The 17,391-nt window shown below is 37.6% G+C and overlaps 2 protein-coding genes across 2 annotated transcripts in view; one reads left to right on the forward strand and one right to left on the reverse strand.

Moving 5' to 3' along the window:
- Positions 1–14,951, reverse strand: part of nt5dc1 (5'-nucleotidase domain containing 1) — a 61,090-nt gene extending 46,139 nt beyond the window's left edge. Inside the window, exons 1-6 of the mRNA XM_058755464.1 lie at positions 14,466–14,951; positions 13,950–14,041; positions 13,038–13,109; positions 12,758–12,867; positions 12,485–12,564; positions 12,272–12,353 (exon numbers count right to left, since the gene is read on the reverse strand). Of these exons, the coding sequence (XP_058611447.1) occupies positions 12,272–12,353; positions 12,485–12,564; positions 12,758–12,867; positions 13,038–13,109; positions 13,950–14,041; positions 14,466–14,558 (529 nt within the window). The 5' untranslated portion in view covers positions 14,559–14,951. The remainder of the gene's footprint in view (positions 1–12,271; positions 12,354–12,484; positions 12,565–12,757; positions 12,868–13,037; positions 13,110–13,949; positions 14,042–14,465) is intronic.
- On the forward strand, positions 7,665–11,960 carry col10a1b (collagen, type X, alpha 1b). The gene is made up of 3 exons (XM_058755462.1): positions 7,665–7,751; positions 8,110–8,233; positions 9,581–11,960. The coding sequence occupies exons 2-3, from the start codon at positions 8,125–8,127 to the stop codon at positions 11,449–11,451; spliced, it is 1,980 nt and encodes a 659-aa protein (XP_058611445.1). The 5' UTR covers positions 7,665–7,751; positions 8,110–8,124; the 3' UTR covers positions 11,452–11,960.
- Positions 14,952–17,391: the final 2,440 nt, after the last annotated feature.

Raw genomic sequence — 17,391 nt, forward strand, 5'->3', positions numbered from 1 at the left:
CTTTCCATTGATGTATGGTTTGTTAGGATAGGATATTTGGCTGAGATACAACTATTTGAAAATCTGGAAATCTGAGGGTGCAAAAAAATCAAAATACTGAGAAAATCGCCTTTAAAGTTGTCTAAATGAAGTTCTTCGCAATGCATAATACTAATCAAAAATTAAGTTTAATATAATATATTTATGGTAGGAAATTTACAAAATATCTTCATGGAACATGATCTTTACTTAATATCCTAATGATTTTTAGCATAAAGACAAATCGATAATTTTGACTCATACAATGTATTTTTGGCTATTGCTACAAATATACCCCAGCGACTTAAGACTGGTTTTGTGGTCCAGGGTCACATATGCAACAGACTACCATCTTTGGTCACTGCATTGCACTTTTTTTTTTTAAACATTAATTAATAAAAAATTCTTAAGGGTCAAGATCAAGTTATCTGCATCTCCTGTGCTCCATCAAGCCACTCCCATAATAGCGGTCACCACTCAAATTAATGCATGGCTCAGATTAACTATGTGTGTGTAAGACTCCAATACAATTATAAAGTAATTATTTTATCTTAAGTATTTCACGAATAAAACTGGCTGTGTCTACAGTATTATAGACTACACAACATTATAATATTATTTTCAAATTAATTTTTTAATTATTATTATTATTATTTTTAATTATTGTCCCTGGATCAGTATGGTACTCTTCTAATAAAGCAGCAGTGGCTGGGACAGATTTTTTTAAGTATTAAAAAGATGCGATCTAATCCTGTTTACATGAAATAAACCTGCTCCCGAGCAGGTTTAAGCTTATGGACCTGTTGCTATGACAACAACTCCAGGATGAGCTTTGAAGAACCAACCAATCCAAGATCAAGCCAAACCGTCAACAATTAAATCCAGCTAACGGATTAGTTAGCGACATATGAAAAACTGACCTTTGGTCATGTGTCACAACAACTAATTGTTGTTCTGTTCAACACAACACATACTATATATTCAGTATCAACTGAACCTGTTTTCCAAAAATGTAGTGACTTCAGTTCTCACTCTCAAAACTAACCAAGTATAAACAGAGCTTTATTTAGCACTCCAAACCAGACCGGCCACCTTATTCTGCTGCTGTGTGAAGGCAGCCAGAGTCAGAGTTAGAGAGAGAATGTGAGACAAATTTCAGAAAATTACGTAGACTTACTCCTTAAATTCTGCTAAAATTGACGTTGGATTCACCACACAACCAACGCCTTTACCAATGGTTATTACAGGACCATTTTAGAGTCTATGGCAATTACAGCATTTTGGCTAGCCAGCTATTGGTTTATTCAAGGAAGAATAATTCAAGCCTTCATAGTGACCCTCACATCGGTGAGCTCTTTCCATGGTGGCCTGACTCAACTGAACAGCCTCTCATTAAGGGTCCATGTCTGCTTCTCCAACTCCATATTACAGTCCCGGTAACATTTCCATATAGAAAGACCAAATGGCAATGGCCAGACAACTACCCCGTGACTGGACACCTGTCAGAGAAAAACTGATACTGACAACCCAAACGTAAACAATCACAGAAGCTAAAATGTTAGTAAGCATCTTGTTGACACATCTGGAGATTAATGAAAACTTCCACATGTATTCAAGTATTCCACACAGTTGTCCCAGGATACAAAAGCAGCACATCGGCCAGCAACAACCTTGGCACATCCAACAGCCCAGTAATGGTTGCTGGACATGTGAAGTATCCATTTTGGGAAACAAGACGCTTCAACACTATCTTTAAATGTTCTTGACTCTATCCCAACATACCTCCAATCAATCTTTTGTCCGAAAAGTTTTCAGTTTTGCAGTCTCTGGACGTGCTGGAGGGGTTGGTTTAAAACAGGAGGAAAATGAAAACAAAGCAAAACAAAACATTAGCTTAAATTTTTAAATTCACCTTTTAAAGCGACCTGGACAATGTTGACTTTTCCAAAATATTCACTTAAGTTTCTCCTAATATAGAAGGTCTAAGGAAATAAAAGTAATAGCCCAAAATAAAAATAAATCATTGACACAGACAATTTAACTCCATTACTTGTCTGAAAGATGGAACTACAACAAAGAATATTTCTAGGTGTATTAAAATCAAGAACAAAAATAAACTCCATGTATCTGGTTAACAATTTCAAGGTTGCTAGAGAATACATGTATGTAATCACACGTCTCATTATCTTAAAACTGTACTCAGCTGGCCTCGTTTATGAAACAAGAGCAAAACAAACATCTGTGTAAAAATTTGTACACCATCTAGTTTCATCTAGCTTGAAAGAATGTATTCTGTCTTGCTTGTGTTTCATAAGATCCACTCAAGTGTTTATACGAACATGCCAAACAGCTCCTAGGATGAATGAACATGTATGTTTTGAGGACATGTGGGTCCTCTTTAACTTGGGTGGGCATGGTTACATGTGTGACAGCCCTGTGTTTAAAGGCAGTGAATTATGACACAGTGGAAGATGTACCATGTGTAACCCTGCAGAGAGATGGATGAGGCTCTACACAGCTGCACTTTTCCTAGTTTAGCAAAAAACAAACAAACAAATAAATAAAACCTATGCTGGCTGCTATGAATGAAGAATATTGAAAACCATGTGTAATAAATACACATCCGATTAAAAAGGCACATCCTGATAAATGCAAGAGCTCTTCAAAATTGTCTTAATAACTGAAAGTGATGAGTGGGTGGCACTTCTGCGTCCCAGTTCCTATTCTGAGTGTCTAATGCGGGGTTAAGCTTCCGGCTCCAATTTGGCACAGTTTGTCTTTTTGATCCCTGTAATTGCAACAACTCTCTGCCTGAAGCACTTCCGTCAATCCCGCCATCCATAAAAATCACAAAACGCCTGTTAGTGGCACACTGGGTTTATTAAAATGTTAAATTTATATCCATCTATCTTTACCTTTTTCACCATCTCTAGCTTTTCCACAGCACATCAGCCTTTCATTACGCTTTCTTTTCTCTAGGCATCATCTGCTTCCCAGCACTCTAAAAACAGCCAGCCAGCCCTTTTTAAATGAATGAATGAACAAATAAACAAGTCTAGAGACATGTCTAAAAGTGAAAATTGCATTCCTTCCTATTTTTCAAGTACTGGCCAATATTACAACGCGCCTAAGCAGTAATTTTAAGATTGTCCTACCTTCACTCGTATACCAGGGGATTTTTTCCCCCATTCATAAAGAGCACTGATGATGTTGGGCCATGGGTTGTGCCCTTTTACTTCTGACCTGCCTAATCTAATCAGGTAGTGAACCAACAGCGTACTATCCCCCCAACACCCTCCTGGCTTCTGCTTTAACCATGTTGACAAACAACATGCATAGTTTTTCAGATAAGGTGCAAGATAAGAACAACAACAGAATCATACGGTACACTGATTTGCATTATTAATATTATTAATTATTAATAAATTATCCCTGTGCTTCACTGACTTTTTTTGTGATTTGTGAATGTTGAAATCATGAGCTTATCTTTTTATTTTCTGTGCTTGTAACAGATGGTCTATAGGATCATTTTATACGAGACACTTCTCTATGCGCAGTCTACTGGTTTGTGGCCTTTTTGGTTGTTCTATAAATCAGGGGTGATAGTTACAGTTAGACAATAGGCTTAAACAAGCGTATCTACGCGACTGTTGGGATTCAACATAACAAATGTATGGAAAGCGACAGTAGTGTATTTTACTATATATAGGAGCTCTGTAAATGAGCCTCAAGTTTTTCCAGCACAACCTCTCCACTCAAGACAGAAGCTCAGCGGAAGACCACATCAGAGAGGAGGTAGATTACCTCACCAGACGGCAAAACCCAGACTCCTGAGGGCTCTGGGTAAAACCACAGCAGAACTCATTATGGGAACACTGTCTGGTTTGCTTCTGGTTCTTGAATCAGACACAACGTAAGAGATTGGACTGTCAAAATCTTTGGTATCATTATGTATTTAAATTATAATAAACAAACAAATATATATTATAAAAATACACAGAGAAACAATAAATGCATTAAACTATACATTACAATTATAGCAAATGAATAAATCATATAAATGAAAAACTTCAAATAATGAATCAGATAAGCCGTTTGCACAATCTGACATGGCTGGGGTTGGAATTGAACTGCGGGTTTCGTCTGGTCAGAGGAGAACTGGCCCCCCGACTGAGTCTGGTTTCTCCCAAGGTTTTTTTTTCTCCATTCTGTCACAGAGGGAGTTTTGGTTCCTTGCTGCTGTCGCCTCTGGCTTGCTCAGTTGGGGACACTTCATTTCTAGCAATTATCGTCGATTTGGTTGCACAGATACTATTTAAACTAAACTGAGCTAGACAATGACATCTCTGAATTCAATAATGAAATGCCTTTAACTGAAAATGTAGGAAATTGAGTGTTTAATCTTATCATTATACATTACTGACACTCTATCCTCCAATTTGATACTGTTAAGTGCTTTGACACAATCTGTATTGTTAAAAGCGCTATATAAATAAAGATGACTTGATCGGGCAGTCTTCCAGTTTTTGTGTAATTTCACACACCATCAGGTGGTCAGGTGGTGACATTACACAGAAAATGGAGACATTTTAATTTGTCCTTGAATAATCACTCAATTTATTGAGTCAATTGACCTAAAATATGGTACATTTATTTCACTGAAATAAAAAAACAATAATAATTTGACCGCCAAGCGAGCAGCACCGGAGTTAATCATGAAACTGGCATATTGTTACTTACAGGGTTAATTCACCCAAAAATGAAAATTCTGTCATTAATTACTCTCCCTCATGCCGTTCCAAACCTGTAAGACCTTCGTTCATCTTCGGAACACAAATTAACATATTTTTGATGAAATCCGAGAGCTCTCTGACCCTTCATAGACAGCAAGGGTACTACCATGATCAAGGCACATAAACATAGCAAGGACATTGTTAAAGTAGTCCATGTGACATCTGTGATTCAACCGTAAATTTACAAAGCTACGAGAATACTTTTTTTGTGCAAAGACAACAAAAATAACTTTATTCAACAATTCTTCTCCTCCTCATTCCGTCTGCCGCGGGTTGCTGCCACTGTGGAGAGTATCATGATGTATGCGCATGCTTTCCTCTGCATGTAAACAACGCATGTGCATGCTGCTGCTTACGTTGAACGTGCATGCTCTGTGCCTTGTTTACGAGCAGAGGACAGCTTGTGCATGCTTCATTTACATGAAGAGGAAAGCACATGCATGCGTGATACTCTCCACAATGGCAGCACACCGCAGCAGGTGGGACGAGGAGAAGAATTGTTAATAAAGTTGTTATTTTTGTTTTCTTTGCGCACAAAAAGTATCCTTAGTACGTTTCTGTGCCTTGATCATGTTAGTACCTTTGCTGTCTATGGAGGGTCAGAAAGCTCTAGGAATTCATCAAAAATGTCTTAATTTGTGTTTTGAAGATGAACGACGGTCTTACTTGTTTGGAACGACACAAGGGTGAGTAATTAATGACAGAAGTTTCATTTTGGTTGAACTATCCCTTTATGGCAGATTATTTATAACCAAAAACAATATAACATCGTGCAAAGATGCTGAAATCCTCACAGTGCCATGTGACATGTTAACGTGGCTAAACATACTCCTACTCACTAAATTTTAATAGATTCTCTGTTGCGTGCAAATATACCAAAACTAAATATCGAACAAAGTTTTGGTGAAAATGATCAACATGATGCCATTATAATTTATTTTTGGCCAAAAATGTATCAATCATGTAACATGCACCCCTACTTATGATGATTTTGGAATTTTATTCAGGTCAGAGCCACAGCCTTGTGATCAGCACTGACATACTGCATAACAATGCTTTGGGTGACCCAGGTTTGAGCCCCGGATGAGGTCCTTTCCTGATCCTGTTCTATTATCTCCTCTCCCATTGCTTCCCATCTCTCTCATATTGTCATTTTTTAAAGGTAAAACCTCAAAAATATTATTTTCAAATAAAAAAAATAATAATATTGTCTCAGTGTTTTTGTCAGTAAAAGACCTCAAAAATAAAAAAACAAACACTCCTTTGACCCACACATAAAACACACACGCACACACACACACACACACACACACACACACAAACAAACAAACATTATTTTTAGAATGGAACGCGTAAATTTTGATAAGCCAACCAATATTGGCATCAAAATAAGTAAACATGCACACCACTGTGCAGTCTTCTCTATTGGTTTGAAAGAGCGTCAGGAACTGACTTAAAGAGACACTTCCAACTTTTGACGTCTGTTATTTTTCTAAATGTCAGGAGGACCATGGTTCTTCTCGAGGTCAGCTGTGGGCTGTAAAATGAAGCAGCTTTTAAATCAGATACTAAAAAGTATTCAAACAATACCAATGCTTCAAACTTATAGTTTTGAATTTACTGAACAATAATTTAAAAAAAAGTTTAATCATCATAAGACCAATAAATAATTAGGTAACACTTTAGAATAGGGAACACTTATTCACTATTAACTACGACTTTTCCCTCAATAAATCCCTAATTTGTTGCTTATTAATAGTTAGTAAGGTAGTTGTTAAGTTTAGGTATTGGGTAGGATTAGGGATGTAGCATAAGGCATTAATATGTGCTTAATTACTACTAATAAATGGCTAATATTCTAGTAATATGCATGCTAATAAGCAACTAGTTAAGAGACCCTAAAATAAAGTGTTACCAATAATTATGTAATTATGTATGTTTTGTATAAGAAATTACTATTTTAGGTAAAAAGTATTATTATTTAAAAATAATTAATAATAAAATAGTACTTGCGTGTTAAATGTGAGTTTGCACCTTTTTGAACTGTGAAAATTCTACAAACCCATAGCACAGGAATATGATTGGAACTGACAGCTATGTATTAACCATAATTACAAGTACAGAACTGTTGTTCATCGGACACTTTCCTATCATCAAAATCCTAAAAATAACCTTTGATGAGGTTGGCACGTGAGGACAAAAAGGACTTCAACTCTGCCCTCTGCTGTCCTACAGTAGAATTAACCACATTTCCACAAATATTTGATTCTGATCCTGAGATGCTTTTAAAGAAATAAATCTGAAAGGCAAAAGTAAAGGAAATACATAGACAAAGGCTACACTATTTTTAACCAGGTATCTTACTCTTGAAATGTTATGCAAAATCATTATGTAATAACCATACTTCATGCACATTAACAAAATAAATGTTAATGTACAGTGGGAAATAAATAAATAAATAAATAAAACACACCTGCACAAAACAGCTGTGAGGAATGATTTTGCCAGAAAATGCACAAATTTCAAATCTTATAAAATATTTTTATGCAAAATATTTGCATAAAAATGGAAATAAAATAAAAAGTTGCTTTAAAGAACAGTGTTTAATATATAGTGTCAACATCCTATTTTTCAATTTGATTATTAATTATTATTATTATTGCCAGTAAGGATCAAAAGATAGCATGACCACAGATCAAAGTGATAGGAACTACCACATTATGCAGGCACTCACAAGGGACACCATACCCTTCATTAAAACTGACATCACACAAGGAGGGAGGGAGATTTTGGGTGCTGCTGGAGAAGCAAATTTGGTATAAATAGCAGAATCCACTACTGTGAACAGGACTTCCACGGACTGACTGGAAACTTACAAATATACAGATTGGCTGGGACAGCTGACCGATCACCCCTGACTTCTGGAGCTCCAGCCTGCTGGTGGGTACAAGCTGCTCTATAGCCCTCTGCTCCAGCTTAATGCTGCTGGGGAAGCATGTGGTACTGCTGGAATGGGTGGGAGATGATGATTTTTAGATGCTGCTTTGTATATGTGTCAGTGAGTTCCTGGGCCACATTTATTAAGAATGCAATTTGAATGAGGAGGCTTTCTGGGTGATTAGACATGAATCTGATGCTTTTTTCAGTAAGTTGGTTTTTATGTTGATTTTATGCATATATACTGAAATTGCATTCTTGTTAATAATGCCCATTTTAAGTGTTATGAGAGGGAGATGTTTGTCCTTTAATTTCTTTGTCACTTATTCATTATTGTTCTCATTTCATAACTTCTTTACAGGCTTAGCTTCAGACAATGGACCTCAGAGTAACAAGCATTCTTCTTCTCCTTGTGGTACTGGCTGAGGCGACCCCTGACAGATACTATCATGTGAAGAAACAGGCTTATCCTACAAAATCTCACAGTGAGTTTACTTTTGGTGTATATACAATTCCTGTATTTCATCACTCTAATGTTTTGTCATGTGGAATGCTTCAGAATATTTATATAGGATAACAGCAGCAGGTGCAACATTAAGACACTACACTAAGGGAGCTTGGCTTGCCAAAAATACATGCATACATATATGCAAATAACTAATCAGACTGAAAAATGAGATTAGCCTCTTTGCCACAAGGGTATCTCAGTCGCTCAGATAATCTGTATGTACACAAATCCAACTCTTGTTTAATTGCCAATCTGCATGCGATGCCCAGAATACATTAACTTTACATAAAGTCCTAGTGCAAAGAGCATAACTACAAATACTGTTAGTTAATTACGCTTCATTTGGTATACACCACAGCATATGCAATCTACTACTTTAGAAAATCGTTAAATCTCCAAAATAGATGTAACCACATTATACAACAGGCATGCCCAAAATAAGCCATTGTGGTGTTACTCTTTCAAATTGAATAAAGGGCTGTTCCCTGTGTTTTCTGTGGTGGTCAAACAATCCAACCCAACTGTGCAGTACCTATGACTACATAAAATTTATTAAACAGCATATCCTATGCTAAAATATACTTCTGCAGGTGATTTTATATCATGATAATCATCATAATAGACGTACATATCACGTTTAAAAGTTAACGTTTAGCTCAAGTACAAGCAGATGCTGACCATAGTATCACTTGCAGTTTAGAAGGTCTCTTATAATTTCTCTAACCAAAGGGTATCACAAATTACAGACATTATAACATGCATTTGTTTACTATATTAGTGAAAACTAATATAATCTCATAGACTTCCACTGTTTTTTTATGTCAGGGTAATGACATTTTCTATTGCCTAACTTGACACTAGATATTTAAACACTAGATATTTAAATAGTAACATGATTTGGCTGAAGTATAAGTGTTTTTAACTAGTGAGTGCAGCTTAGTAGTCGGTGTTCAACAGGTTTCACTATATTAGAGGGAGTATTTTTAAATCATGAAGACAAACCTGTACAAACACACACACACACGTACATACATTAGATCTCTTTAAAATAAACTTTCATATATTTCTGTATTCTAGCATATTTCTTTTTAGTCTACATATGTGACTGAATCATCAGTGAGATTAAAAAATCTGAACAAACTCTTAAGAACATCAAGCATGAAAATTTAGCTTCTGAGATTTAAAAAGTCATCACCATGTTATTGAGCCAAAAGTGTATGTTATGGAAAGTCTTAGAAGCAATTCAAGTTTTTTTTTATCTTATCTTAAATTAAGTGATGTAAGATTGCATCTAAATTATATTATATTTGTATCTTATTTTTAGCTGTTGCTGGTGAACCTGGTATTCCAGGTTCCCCAGGTGAACCTGGCTCCCCCGGCCCACCTGGCCCACCAGGAATGCCTGGAAAGAGCGGCATTGGACACCCCGGTCCGGTTGGTCCACCAGGACCACAAGGTCCAGCAGGCTACTCCTCACCTGGTAAACCTGGAAGCCCAGGTTCACCTGGAAAACCAGGCACACCTGGAATTCCAGGCGAGAAGGGACACACAGGGCCTGTAGGACCTCAAGGTTCAAGAGGAGCGCCAGGATCACCTGGAAGCCCTGGACCTTCTGGCATTTCTTCTCCTGGAAAGCCTGGACCACACGGTCTTCCAGGATCAATGGGCCCACGTGGAGAACCTGGCCTTAAGGGTCATCCTGGAATTCCTGGACAGCCAGGCCAGAAAGGAGAACCTGGCCATGGTATTCCAGGAGCACCTGGAGGCCAAGGTCCAATGGGTCCTCAGGGGCCTTCTGGTCAACCAGGTCAGCCTGGAGTTGGAAAACCTGGACCAAGTGGATTTCCTGGAGACCCTGGAAAGCCAGGAATGCCAGGTAGGGATGGGTCACCAGGTCCTATGGGCATACCAGGCCCCAAGGGTCATACAGGGGCACCTGGAGTAGGAGCACCAGGAAAACCAGGCCAGAATGGCGCTCCAGGTTTGCCTGGGCAAATGGGACAAAAAGGTCCTCAAGGACCAGCAGGACAGCCAGGCGCTCCAGGTCTGCCAGGTACTGGCAAACCTGGATCATCTGGACTTCCAGGAGAAAGGGGAGTGCCCGGAAGCCCAGGTACAACAGGCCAAAAGGGAGAACCAGGGCCAATGGGTCACACAGGTCAGACAGGTGCCGTTGGCCCAATAGGTCCACCTGGTCCTCAGGGTTCTAGGGGATTCCAGGGAGAAGCAGGTCCACAGGGAGCTAAAGGTGACATTGGTATGGTTGGAGCACCAGGCCCAAGGGGTGCAAAGGGTGAGCAAGGTGCACAGGGATTCTCAGGAAAACCTGGTGTTCCAGGTGCAGCAGGTTCACCAGGTCCAATGGGTCATATGGGGCATCAGGGTTCCAAAGGCGAACCAGGATTTACCGGTGCACCAGGTATCCCAGGTAGCAAGGGGCCACCAGGAGAAAAGGGGCATCCAGGACATCAAGGGCCACAAGGTGCAAGGGGTGAAAATGGTATCCCTGGAGCAAGAGGACCAACAGGCCCAGTAGGACCTGCTGGTCCATCAGGGCTTAAGGGTCATCCAGGACTTCCAGGCCCCCCTGGCCCAACAGGGCTCACAGCCAAGGGAATTTCTGGACCTCAGGGTCCTCCTGGTATTCCTGGTGCCAGAGGTCATGATGGTCTCCCAGGTCCACATGGACCTCCTGGACCACCTGGACCCCCAGGCGAGATTGTTTATCACCACGAGAAAAGCATGCCAATTAAATCCCATGAGATGGTAATGCCTGTTAGTCACGAGCTGATGAAGGCACCCATGTCAGCATTCACAGCTCTTCTTACCACAGCTTATCCTAATGCTGGAACACCAATTGTATTCAACCAGATTGTTTACAACGGAGAGAACCACTATGATCCCAGCACTGGCATATTCACCTGTCAGGTTCCAGGACTTTACTACTTTTCTTTCCATATGCATGTCAATGGAGCAAATGCATTGGTAGCACTTTACAAAAACAGAGATCCAGTCCTGTTCTCTTATGATGAATACAACAAAGGTTTCCTTGACCAGATGTCTGGCAGTGCTGTCCTCATGCTAGATTCCCATGACACAGTGTACATCCAGGTTCCAGATGACCAGTCCAATGGCATTTATGCTGATGATAATGTTCACTGTTCTTTCTCTGGCTTCTTGATTGCCTCAACGTGATAAACACACTCAAGAAAACCTCAATCTTTGTATTTCAAAAATTGTCTGCCTTTATACTTGTTTTCTCATTGCCCCAAGAGTCACGCAGAATGGAAAAGGATGACTAATTTAGAAAACATGTCTGTAGCTTGCTGATTTACATAAAGACCTATTTGTATGGAAATATTTTGATAATCTCAATTATTATGGAACACCAATAAAAATGATCCAATAAATTAGACAATGGACCTGCTGCATTTGCCTAAAGCCTGAACTGATGGTTATGTATTAAAATGGTGCTATGTGTTTGCCTTTTTTCTGTGCTCACATTTTAACAAAAGGTTCCTGTGTTTAGTATGACTTTTAGGTCTCTTTAAGAGACATTAAGTGAGCCAGGTTTTGAAATAAATGGATTCCAAAGTGAATAATAATTGTTTGTTCTGTTTTGTTTTGTTTGTTCATTTAACTCTGTAATATCTCACAAGGTGTGCATTATAATAACCAACACAAATAAAGTTTTAGTGCCAGTGCTGCTGTTTGTTTATGACTGTGGTAAAAGGTTAATGCTTTACAAAGGGAAGTCCTCAGTACAAAGACCTTTACGTTTTCATCCTGAAACATATCTTACCCTGACTTCAAACTTTGTAAAAAAAAATAAATGTTAGGCTAACTAATGATAAACATTCAAAATGTTATGTAGATAGGTCAAAGACTGTGTTCTGTTTGATATACACACATTCGATTTTTACAGACATTATATAATATCAGAATTAAATTACACTTTGAAATGCTGATTATAAAGGGTGTATAAGGGAGATATAAGAGAGTTGTTTCTACATACCCCGAAATGCAGAAGTGTTGTAGTTGTGGTCAATGGCAGCAACAATGTCTTTCCAAACGTCAGATGTGATTTCAGCTCCTCGCTAGGAGTAAAAAAATAAATAAAAACATACTTTGTGATGGGTAAACATACACTCTATGGCTAATTAACAAATGCTACTTCTGATCTACAATAGAAATATAGAATTTTTGAAAAGCACTGATTTATTTTTACCTTATTCAACATATCCACCACTCTGGCACAGAGAAGAGCACCAGGGAGGTCAAAATAGTTGTCATAAAAATAGTATTTTGCTGCAACAAATGAGCGCACTGAATCACATATTGAAGCAAGGACAGTTATTTGATAATATGAGGATAATACAAATATTAAACTCTAAATAAATACCAAGTCACAAAAAATGAATCACAAGATTTAATAAACTTATGAGTGTTATACTGACATTGGAAATTATAGAAGGAACTATCTTCAAGAACACATCCTTACCAGATCGTGTATACGAGGTATTGAGGCTATTAAAATGCTTCCATTCTCTTTTTGGACCATAACGCTTTATGATGTCGTCAGTACTAAGGTTTTTAGTGCCATGAGTTGCTCTACAAATAAATATGTTTTAAACAGATTAAAAAAATAAATATAACAAGATAAGAGAAGTTTATATATTTCCTTATGTATAATTCATCTTTTTCCAGAAAAAGGAGCTATAAAATTTTCTGCTCAGTAATCATTCTCACACACGCACACAAGTCATACTGAATTGACTTACCGCAAAACAGTACCGTCCTCTGCCAACTTGACCAGGTTGCCCTCTTCTAGGTCCACCACAAGACCTTTAAAACTGATCACATGACAACAAGCAACTGTGTTTGTGTACTACAGAGATAAACAGTCTCATACTAGGACAACAACTTATTTTGTTGTTAAGAAAAATGACACTATTATAAATATATACATAGCCAATTAATTTATTTTCATAATCTGTATTAAATGACAAGAATACCTGCTTGAAACTAGATTCAGTTTGTTAATGAGTAGGGTTGGCAATATGGTGTATAAAGTGCCTATCGTCAGAGATTTTGCTATATCGCGGTAAGTACATTTCCAATATAGCATCATGTGAATGATGCACTCAATATCCTTCATGTGGAGCCTAATAAACATGCTGCTGCCTGTGTATTTTAATGTTAATTAAACAGCAAAATAAAGTGAAAATTATTCACTGCTCTTGACTAAATAACTTTTGTATCTACCTCTAATAAGATGTCATTTATATTTAAATAATAGTTTTATTTTTACTTTTGATTCACATTAATACATTGAATCCATTTCGGTGGCATTTCTTGCTAAATGTCAAATAAACCTATTGTACCTGAAAAACTTTTATTTCATTTTAAAACTTTAATTTGTATCTTTGTTCTATTGTATTTGTCCAATTGATTTTAATTTATATATTTTAAAAGCAAAAATGAAATATATGAAGTTATGAATTCGAATTACGCTGTAAATAGTTATTTAATACTGTCAAATGCTTTAACTATTTATTAAAGAACGATTAACTGCTACCAAAGTCTTTCAGCATCTGTTTGTTTTGAGAATGTATGGGCATTGGTAATGATGAATCTGGTTCCACGCAGGTCTTCTCAGTTATTTTACTAATAAAACTGTTATTAAAACTCACCAGAAATCCCAAGTAGCAGGTGTTAAATGAAGCAGATCTTTATCATAGCCCTTGTGTTCCACGAGATACCGTGCAAAACTCTCATAGATCAGCTGCACACAGTCAGAAGAAGAAATAAATGCATGTACAGTAACATGAAGATGTCAGGCCTAATCATAAGTGAAGCTTCATCTCGAGCTAATACAGTTAGGCTTTATCTAGCTGCCCATAAACTACACGCCAGATGAAATCAACGCAAATGGTGTTTGCATGAACATCCCTCCTAGAATGACAGATAAAGGAGACACGCCTCTCGCCTTCTCAATGTGTTCTCTCACAAGGCCTGCCGAATAGATCGATCTCTTAGATTAGCGCATCAACACTGTTTCGCTTCAGGTCCAGTAATGTAAAGCAGACAGAACAAATCATGCATCTCTGATTTACCATAACCATTGTGCAAGTGTTCGCGCAGCGTAAGCCCTATTATGCGTTTGAGGTCGGTCGTGTCATGATATGCATGATGCCAGTGCGACTCACCCTGGAGGTCTCCTTCAAATTGTATCGACAGAGCGTGTGGTCCAGATCAAAGCCAATTACATCACACTCCGACAGCGAGAAGTATTCGCTCATTGTATAGCCTTTGGAAGGAATGGGAGATGTGAACTGTAAAGACTACAGGGTCGTAATATCTTGCAGTGACAGCGATGATTTCAAGCTGTAGATGCAGCTCGCTCGGTGGCGGGATTCTGCAATGTATTTGTCTCTTCTGCAACACGTGGGATAGCGGCGGCGACAACAATGTCACAAAAGACTACGCTCCGTGTTTCTACGGAGACGGTTACATCCACAGAACGCGTTTCGGCATTCAACGCGGAGATACTGCGGTGCCGGTTATAATGTAACACTGCATGCGAGCAACGCGGATTTTTGTATCATACTTGTACAAACGTAAGAATATCTGAATATTCGCGCATTTCCGGGTGTCGTTACCGTAATAACGCGATCAAAACGGACTGGCACAAGTCACTTTTAATTATTGAACATTGTCATGCCTGGGTGAAGCTGCAGAATACATCTCATGAATAAAGTTTTCCAATCACTGATTACAAAAACAAAGTGTGTGAGCGATCTTTAAGGTCTAAACACGACCTTTGCAGACTGTGGTTATGATTTAATGAATAATATGTTAACATAAATAGGCCTAGTTTGTGAAGTAAGGCTATTTATTTCACAACATTTGTAAAAAAAAAAAAAAAAAAGAGTAGAAATTTAATGACATTTGTTAGCATTCAAAAGTAGGATTTAATCATTGTATAATTTCTGTTCATTTGCATGGTTTTTTGAAAGTGCATGATGGTAAATTGAAAGTTAAATGACATTTGTTATCATTAACTAATGATCCCTTAAGCATTTTGTAAAGTTCATCTATGATTTATTAATGACGTTTTGTAAACCATCTGTCAAAATCATTTTAAGATTTTTAAAAATGCATGATCATATGATTTGAAAGTTTAATGACATTTAATCTCACATGAATTAATGACCTGTTAAATATTAGGTCAGTGGTCTCAAATTCAATTCCTGGAGACCCACAGCTCTGAAGAGTTTCACTCCAACCAGATCCATATCACACCGGGCTGCATCCGAAAACTGGAAAATGCAGTTCGACAAATCCACAAAACAGGATTGCGTTTAATATAATATCACATAATATCTTGTGTGTTCCATTCCGTGATGGCTGAGCTAAAAAAAATAAAGATGGCGCCTGAAAGCTGCGTTTGGTGGTCAGTTTGTGTGTAAATGTATATTTCTGACTAACTTTTTGCACTTTTGATGATATTTCTAGTAAGAAATCGGTATTATAGTAATTAAATATTCGTTTAGTTATCACCAAAACCCATTATGTTTTGTTGTAGATCATTAAACTGTTACGCTGCCTCAGAAGCCTGTCCGAAATCAGTTTCATGAGCCTTCGTGCAGAAATGCTGCCTGCAAAGTCATTGCCTCATAAGGCAGCGAGGCAGCAAGTCAGCTGCCTGGGATTTCGGACGCAGCCCATCTTGGATGTTTCTAGTGATCCTGAAGACCTTGATTAGCTGGATCAGGTGTGTTTGATTTGGGTTGGAGCTAAACTGTGCAGAGCTGTGGCCCTCCAGGAATTGAGTTTAAGACCAATGTATAAGGTGATGTTTAAGTTCATTAGTCATTAAACATTTACAAGTACATTATCTCATATTTCTAGCTATGTGAATATAGCTATAGTATATATATATATATATATACTAAATGGTCAGTTAACCATTATATAATGTTTGTTAATGATTTATTAATAAAAGTTATTTTAAAGTGTCACCTGAATCTGTTATGTTCAATAATAACAATAATGATCTATTATTTTATTATTATTATTATTATTTTATCTCAGTTTCTGGCTTATGACATCCAAAATAGAGGCAAAAGAAAGGTTCTGCTCAGTGGGCTTAAAGCAACTACTATTGTTTAATGAGATATCTGTTGTGTGTCTCAAGTGAAGCCAATAATAATATAGCAGTACTGAGGTTCTGAGGTGTAAAGATATCATGTGACAAAACTGAGGCAACTGAGAAAGTACTGCAATTATGAGTGACCAAAAAAAAAACAAAAAAAAACTGCAAGGTGAATACATAGTGGAGTGGTAGCACTTTTAAATAAGCCCTTGATGGAAATAGCAAACGAAAGGTCCAGGATCAATGACACAGAAGATTCAGACAGCAGTGCACTGAATGGGTGCCGCAGAGAGAGAGAGTTCCATCAGAGGGCACTGGTGAGCCACAAATGTAGCCAACAGCTACAAATTTGACCTTGTGATCACAAGTGAAGTGTCACAAGTATTGGAAATGAAGCCTGTAGAGATGACAGTAGGACAGATGAATTGGGACAGTAAAAATGTTTTACTTTGCATGTCCCATTGTTATATTTAACACTCCTTTAAAAACTGACCTAAATTGAGCAGAGCATGCAGTAGGTTAACTTCACAGCTCTATGTGAATTTAACTTGCATCTGTGCATTCCTTAAAGTTCTTATTTTATATCCCACAGTAAACTATGACAGAATTAACATTTTTGGGTGAACCATCCCTTTTACGTGACTTCCTGGAGGATTTTCTTCTGTTTGGGTACAGATCCAATACTAATTGTTGTCCAGAAAATCCATAGAAAAAAATCCCTCAAAACAGTCTAAAACTCCTTAAATATTTGAAAACCTGTGGACTGTAGACTTACATTTGGTAGCTAATAATTTCTAAGTTTATAAAGCTTAAATTAACATGTGTAGATAACTTTGTATAAGAAACCAGAAAATGTGAATATTAGTAACTCTAAAAATGAAAAATTAGTTCAGCAATCTTAGAGATTTAAGTACTGTGCAACACTGTCACATAATAAATCAAGTTTAGCAGAAGTTTCATTTACCAAAAGTCTTTTG

Source organism: Onychostoma macrolepis, chromosome 20 (genome assembly GCF_012432095.1).
Source record: "Onychostoma macrolepis isolate SWU-2019 chromosome 20, ASM1243209v1, whole genome shotgun sequence".
Classification (NCBI taxonomy): Eukaryota; Metazoa; Chordata; class Actinopteri; order Cypriniformes; family Cyprinidae; genus Onychostoma; species Onychostoma macrolepis.